The sequence below is a fragment of the Podarcis pityusensis genome (genome assembly GCF_964106645.2).
Source record: "Podarcis pityusensis genome assembly, chromosome: 9".
Lineage (NCBI taxonomy): Eukaryota > Metazoa > Chordata > Lepidosauria > Squamata > Lacertidae > Podarcis > Podarcis pityusensis.
In genome coordinates this window covers 41047162-41063252 of record NC_138034.1, presented here as the reverse complement: position 1 = coordinate 41063252, position 16091 = coordinate 41047162, and the positions used below count along the sequence as shown (strand labels likewise).

Here is a 16091-nt window from a genome sequence, read left to right as displayed (position 1 = left end):
TTTCCTCCTTGTTTTAGATTTCCGCCACTGAGGGTTACTGATTCTGGCTGGATCCTCACAATGGTTGAGAAAACCCAAATTATGTAGTGCGGAAATGGAAGCGCTGGTGTAGAAAATCAATGCCCTGCATAGTGGTTTAATGAGGAACTTGTTGAAAGAGAGAACTATTAACACAGCAGTGCATAATACATCTAATAACAGGATTCAAAGAGCAGAATTTCCCATTCTCCCTATTGCTGATTTCCGAAGTGATAAACTTCTAAAGGTGTGCTACAAGGACTGCTTTATATCTCCCAGCTTCCACCAGCCCCTGCCGGACTTTGGAGATTGGGAAAGCATTTGTTCAACCAAAGGTCAAGATAAGTATTTGTCATTTGACCCATTTATTACCATAAAGACTGTAAAATAAAGCAAACCTTGCAGGGAAAATAGCCAGGGTTCTATATTTTCTCAGGGCAGCTGAAGAGCCAAGGAGGCAGGCAGTTAAGGCAAGAGGTAGCTAATCAGAGAGGAAATTCTGAAGAAACCTCATGGCATAAAGGGCTGAGCACCATGAAGAGGGAGGGAAGAGTACTCAGAACACCAGCCAAGAGACAGGTTGGCTGAAGGGAGTGAAACAATGTACAGAGTGACCTGAAAAGTAGAGTCTGAAGGAAATGGGTGGTCAAGCAGGAATGACTGATGTGTGGGCAATAATGTATTGGGCCAGGACCTGGGAGAGCAGGGCTCAAATCCCCCCTTGACCATGAAACTCACTGGGTGACCTTGGGCCAGTCACTCACTCTCAGCCTAAATTACCTCACAGGGTTGTTGTGAGGATAAAATGGGGGGAGAGAGGAGGGGAAGTACGTGTGCCACCTTGACCTTGCTGGAGGTACAGTGGTACCTCAGGTTACATGCGCTTCAGGTTACATATGCTTCAGGTTACACACTCCGCTAATCCAGAAATAGTGCTTCAGGTTAAGAACTTTGCTTCAGGATAAGAACAGAAATTGGGCTCCGGCGGCGCAGCAGAAGCAGGAGGCCACATTAGCTAAAGTGGTGCTTCAGGTTAAGAACAGTTTCAGGTTAAGAACGGACCTCCGGAACAAATTAAGTACTTAACCCGAGGTACCACTGTATATAAATGAATGAATGAATACTGCAAAGCCACCCTCCCAACAGCTACAGTATGTTGCTTTTGGGAGGGGGGCTCCATGGCACTGTCCCATCATGCTCCCTGCTCCTGGGTCTTGCTATGGAGCTGAAGGAGAACAGATGACTGAGGTTGTTTACTATTATTAGCAGGAGGAAACTTTCAAAAGTGGGTTGTCAAGGGACATGTTGGGTTTCTACAAGGAAAAAAAGTAAGAGAACTTCCCATACTTCCTTGCGTCATTTCCCCCATATTTTCTTAGGAGCCGGTGGAATTTGCTTCAAGTTCTGAGCAAGTATACAAGGACCAACCCAATTTATTTTATTGTCAGATGCCTGTTGAGAATAGGAGCCAACTCCCTGGAGGCTGAGGTCCCTTTAGCCTCCCCAATAAAATAGTTGATCCCCCCTCCCCAAGTTGAAGGGAATTCCCATTTAAATGGGGTGTGTGCACGCCATGTCCTGTGACTGATTATGCAGGCCTGGGCTTACCAGCCCCCCAATATTTTAATCAAATTGGCACCCCTGCTATTGAGCCATCATCATAAAGCTTTCTATGTGATATTTTTTATAATGAACAGTACATAAAAACGATGAAAAAAACTTCATCTATTCATGAGGTCCAAATTCTGACTTTGCTCTCTTGACTTATCAATTATAATACCAAGATGAAATTATTTTAACTATGTTATGATATACTTTAAATGCTGACATACCTTGTGGCTATAATTTTGTATCTTCATGTACAAGCAGGTTAATTCCTTGCTAGCACTTGAGAGACCCTTTCAGACATAGTCTTTAATCTACCTACCTAAGAATGTTGTAATGCCTTCAAGTTTCACTGAGGTGTAGGGTAAGCATGCTCTGCAATTAGCAAATTTCACAGAACAAAATAATTCCCTCTATATTTGGTAATCATGTCTTGGCAGAAGTTGATTAAGAGGAGGGAGAAATAAAATGATCCTTCTTTCCGGACTAATTGTGGGAAAGGTTGTACATCTTTAATGAGGTACAAACTTTAATGTGAAGAAACTCTGAGTAGATGCTATAGAGAGGAACAATGAATACAATATATGATGTGGAATGGATCAGCTTCTTACCCAATTATTTATAGCAGATAATATTACCTTTGGTTTTCTCAAGCACTACAATGGTCTCAGTCCATTCCATTTACAATATTCTACTGGAATGTTACTGCAAAAGGTTACACCTGAAGGTTACAAGATTAAGTAAAATGTTGTGGAATTTTCACACGGGATGTGGCCTGGGGTCACATGATGGAGTCACCCACTGAACCCAAGAAGGTCTGGGTCTGGACAGTGGTGCATGGATGGAAGACACCTGGAAAGACTGTGTATGTCAGCCTAAGATGCTTAACAGTCAGTCACGAAGAGGAGAATAAAAAAAAGTGAGGATTACCGAACGAAAGGGTCTTGGTGAAAACGAGAATGGTATGGTTAATCTAGCAACTCTTTATCCCTAGTTCAAGTTCTTGAAAGGTAAAGAGTAATGAAAAATAGAAGGTTACACAAACCACAAATTACAATGGCTTCTATTATCTGCTGAAAGGGCTAAGTAGGACCAGTGTGGAAAGGCAGCAGACTTAGGAACTTGTCTACAGTATAATTTTCCACAGTGCAAACTTGTGTCTGTTGATTCATAAGACTTGCACTGCTTTTGCATTTGTCCACTTTGAAAGAAAAAGAAAAAGCTCCCCAACTATAAAGGGACTGTGCCAAAATGGCTGGTTCCTAAGTTTGCTGATGTCATTTCCCCCCTACTCCTATTGGTGGACTATTTGCTTGCCTGCCACCATCATAGATAATCCTTTGTTTACATAACTTCATTTTAAGGTTCATGGAGAATCGCACAAAGCTCATGAATTGGAAAGATTGCTCAGAGGAATGCATAGTTGGGCAAAACAGAGACCTAACTTCCCCCTCTCCAAGCTAGACGTAAGATTGGCTTGTTTCGATCTAATCTCTTTTTGACAGACAGAATATATACATGAAAGAAGGGGAGAAGCACAAGGTGAAATCTGTTTGCCTGTCTCACACATCTACCACCTAAGTGGCCTAGAAGTTAACTCACATGCCTATTATTCTGTAATTTAGGAAACTATGTTATGTAGTTAACTGATTTGTCCATCTGTGGTGACAGTCAGGTTATATCATAGCTTCACACAGTTATACTTGTGCTCAAAGCAGTTTACAGAAAATAAACAGGCTAAGTCCAATAACCATAATCAAAATAATAATAATATCACTATAACACAATTATATAATATATATATTAATATATAATATATATAATATCATTATAACACAATTAATTAAAAATAAATATATGTCAAAAGATAATTCAGTGAGCAGAGAACTTATCTGATAGCAAACACAGTCTTTCTTAATCCCTTCTTGGAGAAAGCCGTTCAGCTTGCAACAATTGAATGCAGCTCCTGATGGTTCCTTGACCAAGCAAAATCAACTTCCTATGGTCACCTGCTAAGTAATTCAACATCAATTCATGGGGCACCATTCCCTGGGAATTGGGCCTGTGCAAACCCCATAAAGAACTTATGGGGGGACTCTATATGTTTCACCTCTTCGCAGAAAAATTATTAGGGTGTGTGCATGATTTTGAGAAGACAAAGCTGAGAAGGGAAGGGTTAAACCACCCCACTCCTCTTGCTGGATTTCTGCTCAACCATAAATCACTCACAGCTGCTTACAGTAGGGGTACCCAACATGGTGCCCTGCAGATGTTGCTGGTCTACAACTCCCATCATCCCTGACCATGGTCACGCTGGCTGAGGATGATGGGAAGTGGAGTCCAACAACATCCAGAGGGCACTCCATTGGCTATCCCTAGCTTACTGGATAAAAGAAAGCATTGTGCTCAGATGGAAGGAGGTAGGAATATTATAACACGTAGCTGCAGCCTTAAATCACTATCAGCATTTTATCCTTAATTTGACATTCATTCAATAAACATTCATATCCTTAATTTGTTTTAGGCTCTGACCCCAATAAATTATACTTATTTCAAAGTAGCATATATTTTGGACTGTATATAGCATATATTTTGACTCTAACAGTTTGCTCTGAGAAGAGTGGCAAACTAATCCTAATTTTCCACCTCTTGCACAATAGCTAATTAGGGGATACTGTGGAAATGTTATACTGCAGTTCATCTTGGTTGTAAATCCACTCTTGTCCCAAATCTGATATTCTGTCAGTTTAGGCTTGCCAAGTATTGCATTGCCAATTTCCATGGATGTCAGTGGAGACTGTGGTTGCTCTCTGAAGCAGATGTTTTAGGATTTCCCCCCTTGCTTTGCACTTCTATAGCTTTGCATGTTTGGACGTGTGGAAGAAAGGCATATTTCTCTACCTTCATCTCAAGGCTATCAACTGTGACCTGGATGTATCCTCAGTTTAAGAGTTCTCACTGGGATTAAAGCAGAACATTAAAACAATGAGTCATGACGCATTTCTGCTTTTATTCTGATTTATTGGTGAGCAAGGCCTCCAGACACCGTTATGAAGTGTTTGGAATCACCAGCCTTTCCCCCTCTTCTTCAAAGAAGAATCTCAGTAGTAATAAAAGATGAACTGATTAACCTTCCAATGAAGAGCTGCATGCTCTTATGTTAAATGTACGCTTCTTCAGACATTGATAATACGTTATGAGGCATTTTAGAATGATGTTTAGAACTATAGGATCTATAACAGAACATTGCATGGCAGAGTGCTGCTGTCTAGTATACCAGTCACTCAACTCTGCTCCCACCCCACAACAGTCAGTCCGCATTCTACAGCCACTGAGCATGCTCAGTCCTGATTGACAATAGCAGTCAGTGGGGTGGCATGAGTGGTGTGTTCACATGTCTTCCCAATTCCAAGCATTGGTGGTATCCAGAGCCAATTTGTCCGTCTGATTAAACTATGTGCTCCTGTTTACAGAGGTGAAGAGGGTGGTTTAAGGAGACAGCATCACTGGGTACTATTGCCCGTGCCTATTCAGAGAGTCTCCTGCTAGCTAGGGACGTGGGTGGCGCTGTGGGTTAAACCACAGAGCTTAGGACATGTTGATCAGAAGGTCGGTGATTCGAATCCCCGCGAAGGGGTGAGCTCCCGTTGCTCGGTCCCTGCTCCTGCCAACCTAGCAATTCGAAAGCACGTCAAAGTGCAAGTAGATAAATAGGTACCGCTCCGGCGGGAAGGTAAACGGCATTTCCGTGCGCTGCTCTGGTTCGCCAGAAGCGGCTTAGTCATGCTGGCCACATGACCCGGAAGCTGTACGCCGGCTCCCTTGGCCAATAAAGCGAGATGAGCGCCGCAACCCCAGAGTCGGCCACGACTGGACCTAATGGTCAGGGGTCCCTTTACCTTTTACCTGCTAGCTACTAGAAACCGAATGCTCTGCTTCTTCTTCTCTTGTTTACTCACTGGCTTTGTCTCTCTGGCTCAGAGGGAGAGTACCAGCAGACAATTGAGTGCACAGATGGAAATGTAGCCTTTGCTTCTTTGTTCACTCATCTGCTTTTTATCTCTGGGCAATAGTGGGGACTGGCAGAAGAGGAGGAAGTGGGCAACTGCAGGGAGAAAAAAGGGCATCCTGCCCAAGGACAACCCCACCCTTGGTAAAACCTGGAGCCAACACTGCCTAAATGGGCTCTCCTGCTGGAGTTCTGGATGGATACTCTTCTTAAATTAGTTACTAATTCAGGGGAGGCACCGCATATGTGGGATGGGATTTACCATGTTATTTGTTTACTTATTTTCCATAGTCAGGAAAAAGCCAGTGCATGAAAGAATCTCTTTGCTGTTGCCCCCCACCTACAAAAGACCCTACTTAGCTTCCCAGAGTCACAAGAGTAGGAACCTACTCTGCTTTCGTTACAATTAAAAGGTCAGTAAATAACATCTCACTACAATTATTAATGGCTACGTTGTGCCTGATTAAATATTAAAAATGACTTCCTTTGAAAACTAATTCTAATATGCATGTAATACATTATGGATGCAATCCTATCCTTACCTGGGAGTAAGCCTCAATGAACTGAATGAAACTTACTTTTGAGTGGACACACCTATGATTCCTCTGAGGGCTCCAATCCTAAACACAATTACTAAGGGATAAGGCTTTAGTCCTACTCCACTTAAATGACCCCCTCAATTCAGTAGGACTTCTGAGCAGATATTGTTAGAATCGCACTGTGGGTCCCATTAGATTTATTTAACAAAATTGCTTGATTGTTAAGAAAGCCTCTAAGTTGCTTACAAAAATTCCATAAACATTACTTATGAGTAAATATGTTTAGGATTTTACTGCTAAGTAGGTTATTGTTGAAATTGAACATTTCAGACTGGATACAGTTTTGACTACTTCTTTTGGTTTTTGTATTTGTATTTGTCTGCCATGGACCCTTGACATGAGCAAATCAATCTTATAATGAATTTGGGGGAGGCAACTTTGCTTTAAACACAACTTAGAGAGAGGCTGTTACAGTTAAATCTCTGAATGCCTAACAAATACATTTTCAGGCTTGTAATCTCAGCTCAAAAGTTATAAATTAGTTTAAATGAGAGGAGGGTTGTTTTCTTTTGCACAAAAGAGAAGCTGTGTAGTGTATTCGGATCGAAGAACAACATTATTTCCCCCCAAATGAGGAAAAAACACAAAACAAAACCCATTTATTCCCTTGCTGACAGAAACTTGGTGAGAAGGGGCTATTTGCCAAGAATGTTTGTTCAAGGAACAGCCTACAGTCCCAGAATTGTGCAGTCAAGTGAGCTTTTACCCTTTAATCATGACTTAATGAACTCCTAGTATGTGAGTCTCCTCAGGTCTCCAAAGGTCACAGAACTCGTGCACAAGGCATCCTTAGCTATTCATTGTACTATAATATGATAACATCACTCTAAGTATTCAGGAAAGACGTTTCCTGTTAACAATAATCAGGAAAGAGCTTTTTAATTGGCGGAATTTATAAAAGCAAATTGCTAATCTTTTTAGCTTTTGCCCTTTCAGTAGCAAAATGCTAATCTTTTAATTTATTTTTAAATTAAGAAACCAAGCTCCTTGCAATTTTGCAGCCATGTGTGGTCAACCTAAGTCAGTTTTATGTATATCACTCTTAATAAAATTTCAGCACCACACTGTTATTCAGTTTATGTGGTCAGTGCATGTCGTTTGTGAGCGTGGTTCTCCCCATACCCTTTTGGAGAAGTGAGCCATTGCTGTAGTTGCCTTGCCAAAATACTTGATTCAGTACCAGCAGCTAGTAGTGGTTCATCATTTTGTGCCTTCAGAACCAGTATCTTTTAAGTAATATTTATGAATATTTTAAACTCTTTAATATGACAAAATCTGTATCAGTTAACAAAAAAAGTATTTCTTTTACCAAACCACATTCCTTATTTGCTTCAATTTGCAGCTGAGCTGAGAGTTTGTGTCACATTTTGGTCTGATGCACATAAAAACAGGTATTGAAACTTATCAAATGCCAAAAAATAACAACAACATCCAGAGGCCCCCTTTCAACTTGAGCCCCAGACCCAATGGCTTTACTTCTGATTCACCCTGGTAAAGCCTCCCATCTCCAAGTATCATTTACTCAACAGTCCTAATTTACTGTTCCATCCTTACAGTGATCCCCAAGAATCTCTCTCTCTCTGTGTGTGTGTGTGTGCATGCGTGTGAGATAAACATACCCTGCAACATTTCTCTGATGAAAATAGGGACCTAAGGAAAAGCAGGATGTTCCAGAATAAAATCAGAAACCAGAACAGCTCCTGTAAATCTGGCACTGTCCCTGGAAAACAGAGACACTAGGAGGGTCTGCGAAGTACCCCTGGCTTTCAAATGATGCTTTGTGAGGTGATGATGCAGTTGTTTTGTCAAGAAATCTTAGCTTTTGCTCAAAACTAAAACAGAATGAGATTCTACCAGAGAGCTGTGCCTGTGCATTATACTATGCAATTGTCTAATCTAACCCACTCAGAAGAAGCAAACTTTCATGGTAGTGCCAGTTGCTGAAAGAAGGAAAACTTTTGAAACTGACACCTCTGCAGTTCACTTTCTATAACTCTTACATCAACAAAGCGGTTGGGAAAATCCCTCTTTTAAATATGCGTGTGTATGCTTGACTTTACTTAAATTCCATTTACACTCTGATCCTAACCAGAAGCATGTCCTGATAAGGGAAAAACCTACATATTATGCTTAATGTGTTGCATGTAGCATCTCTCTCCCACTTTAGTTTTATCAATTACAGGTGCCAAAATGGGTGGGAAGCAGGATGATCCTTACCAGGAATGTGACATGGTGAGGTGAGACTTATGTCTTCCCTCCCCAGTGTGACTGGACCTAAAATTGTCGTCCCCAAGGCTAGAGTGCTTAGAACAAAACTTCCCATTGCCACATTTCTAATCATGTGGAATGGATTTTAGATTTGATTGTGCTGGGGAGAAAAGAGTTAAGCATCCCTTCACAGCATGCTGCATTCCCAGGAAGGTTCCTGCCCCCACACCTGTAATTAGGAAAAAAGTAAAAAAGGGAGAAGCAGCTTCATGCTATACATTCAGCATATCATCAGTCGCACCCCTTAGTCTTATGTACAATCAAGTAGGTGCACTCTGCATTTTGCTTAATTGGTTAAGCACAATCCATCAATGGCAGTGTAAAAAAAAACTTTTACTTGGTTAGTCTGAGCTCCAGGCTGTATTCTAAGAGTTTTATGAGGTCACATAGCTTTACTTGAATTTGCCTCATGGCAGAAAGTTGAAAGATCAGAAACATGGTTTGGATTTTGGAAGCTCAGTTTGGAAGTGGAATAAAGTAGTGGCTATTCAACAAATCAGAAGAAGAGATTACGATCCTTTGTAGACCATATTGTATAGCAGAACATCCACATGAACATCCACAGAACATTCAGACATGTCAATGTCTGAATATTCATATTAGAATTATTATTCATATTCATATTAGAATTAGAATAGAATTAGAATATTAGAATATTCATATTAGAATTATTATTATATTTTTCTGTAGGATAATGTTACTAGACTTTGCTGATTCCTGATGAATATTCATATATTTTTTGGAAGACACTGCAAATAGTTTTTAAAAAAAACAATTCACCATTCATTTGATATGTTGAAAACCTTGTATGCTATCTTTTGATCTATTTGTACCGAAAACATCTAAGCCACTTAAAAATACATTAATTCAAATTAGGACTAAAACCAAACATTAACAAATTCACAATTATTTTCATCTCTCCCTGTGACCCTAGAGAGCTGCTGCCAGTTGAGACTAGATGGCACTAAGCCAAATGGACAAATAGACTGTCCTAGTATAAAGTAGTTTTCCATGTTCCTAACTTCAGAATTGATGTATGGCCACTTTTCAGTTTATGTTCCTTTTGCTTCTAGCTTTTTGATGCACACAGTTGCATTTGGGCATTGAGTCACACTGTAAAAGAGAGAGGGAGAGAGAGAAATCTTTGTGATTGAGTGATACTCATCAACAGTCCTTTCTAGCTCTGGGATTCAAAATTGCCAAGTGTGCTTAAAATTACACTCTCAAGCTGCAAGCCTACACATACTTACATGGAAGTAAATCCCATTGATATCAATGCTTAAGTCCACCTAAGCCTGCTTAGGTTTGGATTGCAAAGGAGCAGGTCTATTGCTCTGCATAAATATGTCAGTGATCCCCATCCCGTAACAGAAGCTGTGAATGAAGTCACTAAACTCCTATTCCCAGTGCTTCAATTATTTTTCTCTATGCTTATCTACACACATTTTTGTGCAGTAGGCAAATTAGGTGGGGTATGGAAAGTGTCTGATCTTTGCAAAGGATGAATTAGGGCCTTGTTCTAATAGTCAAGTGACAGACAAGCACCACTGAGATTCATACAACAAAAGGAAATATGCATCAAAGGGACAAGCAAGATCAAATGCCCTGCCTTTATCTCTCAGTATATAAATACTGAGGGGTTTTTTTCCCCTTGTTGCTGTTGTGCTATTTATGGAACAGGGCCTCAAGAGGCATAACATATCTCTTTCCATGTGTGATTTCCATTGAATAATATTGACAGCAGGCAGCGTGAAGATTAAGAATGGCCTATACTGCCAATGCCATGCTTATTTTGCCTCTTTTTGTCCATCTCCATTGACCAGCAGGTGGAAGTATAGAACAAGTATATCTGTAACCATTTACAAACTTCTGACACTTTAAATAATTTTACTGCAGTTTAATAAAATTCCCGGCATAACAGTTTGATTGATGATGTGGATAAAGGAAGTGAAGGTTTTTGTATATCTTTTTCACCAATATATGCATTTTTGTGCACATTATTTGACTGGAAAACTGCATTCCAAAACTCGGAGATGTGTGAATTTTGAAGGATGTCTGTATTTCAGTCCCCTTGTTACTTTGGAAAGTGAAAATTAGGTGGGTTAGCCTTTATATGTGAACAAATTGCTCTCCCACCCCTAATAGTGGCACATACTGATTTGTTTAAACCTGCAATCTTTTGGTATTCAGAACATAGCAAAAGGACTCTTACTGAGTCCCCCTGCTTAGGGCATAGCCAGGATTTTTGTTGGGGTTGGGCAGAACTGACATGATTGGTCAGTTAGTTAAGTATTTCGATTGTTTTAAATGATTGGGAGGGAAGCTGCCCCCCTGCCCCTCTTGGCTATGTCCATGGAGGCAAACTGAGACAACTGCCTTCTGTGGCAGGATCCACAGGGGCAGCAGATCTGCCTCCTCCTCAGCACGCCCTATGGTGCCTCCACAGCAGCCTCTCAGTGAATAGGAGGCACTGCTGACCTCCTCCCACTTCTAGGGAGAAAATGGTGGAGGCTGCTTTCTGGGGTCTCATACCTGGCATGATTCAGAGCCTTTCCCTCAGATGGCGGGAAGCCATGGGGATGTTGGATGTGGCATTAACGTAGGTGCACACATCCCCTACCCAGTTTGAGGCCCTACATGAATTTTTTGAATACCTAGGTCACTGTGAGGATACAACCGTGGAAGGAGGGAAGAAGGATGTAGACCTAATTTAAGCTTCTTGGAAGAAGGTTGGAATATACATGAACTAAATGTAATAAATATTGTTATAGATTTAGAGTAAACACTAGAAATTAATAAATGCTAGGATTTTGGTTATTTGTGATATGAAAGGAAGATGCAAGCTGCAAAGGAATTCCTGTGGCTGCGCAAGTCATCAATAAATAATAGAGAGCAATTGGGGAACATTAACAATACAAGGGAACTAGGGATTCCCACTTAAATAAAATACTGAGGGGGCAGATAAGCCCCACCCCACATAATTGATCACATGATGTGGCAAACAAACGCTATTCGAATGGCAGTGCTCACAATTTTGGGGGGTGCTGGTCCCTCAAATATTTTATTGGGGTGTGTGTGAAGACCCCTTAGCCCCTAGCAGTTGGCTCCTATGAAGGGAACTCCTTCCTCTTTGCCCCAGGTGTGAACAGAGACTGGGGATTTGGGAGGTTGCCAGTGTAACTGCTCTGGGGGAGGGCAGGGGGTTTCTGGGAGGGAGGAGAGGGAGAAAAAGGGCTGAGATTCATCTTTGGAGGAAGCACACTGCAGGCTGCTGCCTCTTGAAGTGACCATGCCCAGGATCTGGACTCCTCCATGCAGAACGAAGGTGTAAATAGGTGAATAAACCATCTTTCTTAAAGCACAACAGTCTCTGCCTTGTCTTCCATCCCTGTGTGGGTGCCTGGGAGCCCAGGGGATCTTGCCACTGTCCAGCAGAGAGAGGGGCAGGCACCCAACTTTTGTACCAATATCTTCAAATACAATAGTTGGGTTGAGGGACAAGGAACCTGAGGGACAGACTCAGAATAGAAATGCCTTTTCTAAGATAGCTAATGCCACATGTGGTTTACTTGTACTAAAAATAATAACCAAGCTGTCTTTTAAAAAAGTAAAATCTGCTGCCTGCTTAATTGGGGGCACCTTTTTAATCAATCAAGTGTAATCTGATTAATTGACTAAATGTTGCAGCCCTAAAGCAAATGCCTCACTAGTGATTGACCCATTCACCTTTCTGCCTTCAGGGAAATGACACACAAAGTATATTTGTGGAGCTCTGCTAACCATCTTTCTTTTTGGTACTCTGTCAGCACATTGACATGCTTAGATAAATAACAGGCCCTACTTCTGGCCAGCGGGGTGTTTGTGTGTGTGTGTGTGTGTGTGTGTGTGAAAAATGGTTCAGGGTTCACTTTAAAACATCTGGTCATAGGGCTTCTTTCTTCCCCCACCTCTTTTTTTGGCCATGATCTCCTACACGCATTTATTCTAAGGCACAAGTACTAGCAGGAAGCAAGAAATAAAAATAAAAATAGTGTAAACCTAATTCTGGAAGAAGGTTCAGATGATCTGTCTAGATCTCATGTCAAACGTACTGGTTCAGATTTCTAAACTATAAAAATAGGGGCTCTCACAAAACTGTGTTACATTCCTGAAGTATAGTTTATGCTATTCCTGACCACCAGTTAGGAATGACTTTGGCCCAGGGGGATGAAAAAGCATCACCTATGGGTTTTTCTCCTTGTACTTGTCCCCCCCCCCCCAAGCTTTTGGTTGGTGTATTGTAAAAAGAAACCAGAAAGGCAAGAGTGAACATGTTGAAAGTTGATCACTGCAGCACCATAGGACAATGAGCCACAAGCCCCCTTCAGGTATCCCGTCTTTCTTACCTGTAGCACTTTGCTTGAACCTTTGCTTGAACCTCCTCACAGTTCAGAAAATTACTTTGACTGGAATATCCAATGTTTATGGGGAAAATGAGTGCTTAACACTAGCTTTCATTGGCTTGCTTTCAATTAGACAGCATTAGGCATTTTATAAAGATGGGGAACTTGTGGCTCCTCTTGATCTCCATCAGCTGGCTCAGAGCCTTGTGCTTGATCCAGCTCCATAGCTGATACCTCTGCAGGGTCCAGCTATGTGTCTAGATTGCTACTGGATTCAAGGGTCACAGAATCATAGAACTGTAGATTTGGAAGGGACTACGAAATTCATCTAGTCCAGCACCCTGCAATACAGGATTTTTTCCCCAACAGTGAACTCAAATCCATGCTCATGCTCTACCGACTGAGCTATCCACAGATGAATGACATAGACATAGTCTAAACAGGCAGGATTTGAGATGGCCAAAATACCGTCTCTATAGCTACTAAGCTGGCTTCTGTCACAACTCTTAAATTTGTTTGCAGATCAGACAGACCTTGAAACACCTTTCCAAAAGCCACCATCATAATATTCTTTAAATACACACTAACCCATTCCGTTATGTTTTCAATTCTTAGCTTCGTTCAGAAACTTAGAGAAGTGTTCCTTAAAGTAGACAAATGCTTTTTGTGAACATTGGCAATTATGGTACATAACCCATTCAATAATTTGAAGAAATATTTATTTGACCATAAACATAAGTTAATATTCTGATTGTTCTCATTAACGCATTAATTTGTTCATTAATTCAAAGGGGCTATATAACTAGAATACTCTGTCAATCTGGAATTGCTGCTCTATTAAATTTGTGATATTAACAGAGGGGCAATTCTAGAGTGCCAGAATTCTATGCTTTGTACACCAAAAACGTACATCTTCAATATTGATATTCAGCTAGCTCTATGGCCTCTTTTATTAGACATGACAGCAAACATCACATTAGCTATAAATCAACATCAGCTTGTTCATATGGTTTTCTCACTTGCAAAATATAAAGACACTTAGAAGTGAGGTCTATGACTGGTTATGCCAATGAATTTCAGATCTGAATTATATTTATTTTCTTTATTTATGCAGTATGTTAGTCCTGTAGTTGATGTTATTTTTCAAATGAATGGTGTTTAACCTTGAAACATGACAAGCATTGACAGGGGAATTGTACTCTGACAGAATAAAAATAAGATTGAAGCAATGATATGTTTCTACTTCCACGAAGACAGACTGTTTAACAATGAGTATATTATCTTTTAAGCCTCTCAGTCACACCAAAGATGAATCCAGCTTAAAGGTTTCCATGTAGTGATTCTGTCAAACTTTGGAATGTGAATTGTCCAAATCACAATGCTTCAAGATATTATGAACCAACCAACATGTCCTCAATAAGTTCTTCTCTGGCTCAGAATGTAAAATGAGTTTCTGAGTATAAACAGTTAATGTTCAATCCATCAGGTGCCCTAACCCAACTGCCTTGATTCATGTGCAAAATGAACGTTAAACTCTTTCATCTCACTGAACTTGTTGATTGCTATGACTGTGGGACAAGATTAACCATCCAGCCAACTGGATGAAAAAATAGGACCTGTAACCAGTCCTCTTTACAGTTCCAGCCAGGGAGCCATGACCCGTTTGAAGGTTCTCACCTCCATTCCTCCATCTTCCCAGTTATTCTGTTTTCTTTCATTTCTCTCATCGGTCAGCATTCTGTGCCCCCTGAGCATGCTCAGACTCCACTAGATAGTTTTGGGTTTTTAAATTTCTTTCCACAAACCTCCGAGATCATTGGAGCCTGCTGATACCCACATTTTGTGAATGGATGGTGCTGTTCTGAGAATTTAAGGGTTGGAACTCAGAGCATGACTTCACTTCTGGAAGAAATGATACCCTCTCTTGTTTCTTAGTGTATTTGTTTTTGAGGGGGTTGGATTTCCAAGTGGCTGTCTGCCAATGATGGCATTTGGAACAATTCTCAAAGGGCAATATATATATATTATATTGCCTCCTGAGCATCAGCCACAGAGCACTGACCTCGTGACTGTATTGGAGAGCATATGGCAATATTACAAGGCAGGAAAGAACTCTCAGAAGCAGATGAGTTCTTCTCAAACATTTGCCAAGAAAGCACATAATAGCCAAGACGATTCTGAATTGACATGAGGGCAGTTCATCCATCATTAATTCCATATGGAACACAGTTAATGACATTTACAAGCCAAGTAAATTTATGGCTGCATCTCTAAGGTGCCTTTACATTTTCAGACAGCAAGATGTAGCAATTGGAAGCATTGCTGAAATTCCTCCATGCCTGCTGTTGCCTTCTAGGACAAGTTACTGCCTGCTCACTAGGAATATCCCTTTAGGATATTATGGGTATTTGTTACAAGGCACTTTTATAACATCTCTACCTGACACTTGTAACATATATTTTTGTCTGCTACTGGGAGCTTCATAGATAAAATGTTTCCTCCCCTAAGACTCAAATGAACACGATCATTTATTATTATGTCTTCTATACCCAGTCATAATATTGACTTGGTTTGCTTCTATGTGAGGCAATTCCAATGTGAGTTCAGCATTTTCTGTTAGCATGTGAAGTGAAATTAAAGTTCAGCCTTTGAAGTCCATTATGAATGGCTACTTCAGATCTGGCACATTTTCTACATGAAAAGCATTTCCATCTAGAAAATCACGTGAAGCCAGTATTTTAATTCATTTAATTTCTAGTTCACCCTTTATCGATTATTGATCCCAGGGTGTATTACATTATAAAAACATGAGACAAACTAATCAAACTCAAATAACACAAACCAGAAATAAATACCACAATTAAAAACTCCACACATAATTGAAAAACTGACTTAATGCAGTTTCATTAGCAACTGGACTTCGTTCATCAAATGCCTGCAAAAGGCTGAGTGACAAAGTATGTTAGTTGGTGCTGAAAAGTAAACAGGATTAGTGTGATGATCCAATAACATCCTTTTAAACAGTATATGTCCCATCACCTCCTGGCAAATAGAAAGGGAAGAAATGGAGGCAGTGAGAGATTTTACTTTCTTGGGTTCCATGATCACTGCAGATGGTAACAGCAGTCACGAAATTAAAAGACGCCTGCTTCTTGGGAGAAAAGCAATGACAAACCTAGACAGCATCTTAAAAAGCAGAGACATCATCTT

General features: G+C 40.5%; 1 protein-coding gene across 5 annotated transcripts in view; it reads right to left on the bottom strand.

Annotated features, from left to right (window-relative positions):
• Positions 1-9488: 9488 nt before the first annotated feature.
• LOC308485880 (uncharacterized protein) overlaps positions 9489-16091 on the bottom strand; it is a 131636-nt gene continuing 125033 nt past the window's right edge. For all 5 annotated transcript variants that reach the window (XM_081022135.1, XM_081022137.1, XM_081022136.1 and 2 more), the window contains one exon: positions 9489-9612. In XM_081022135.1, coding sequence (XP_080878261.1) covers positions 9552-9612 — 61 coding nt within the window. In that variant the 3' untranslated portion in view covers positions 9489-9551. The remainder of the gene's footprint in view (positions 9613-16091) is intronic.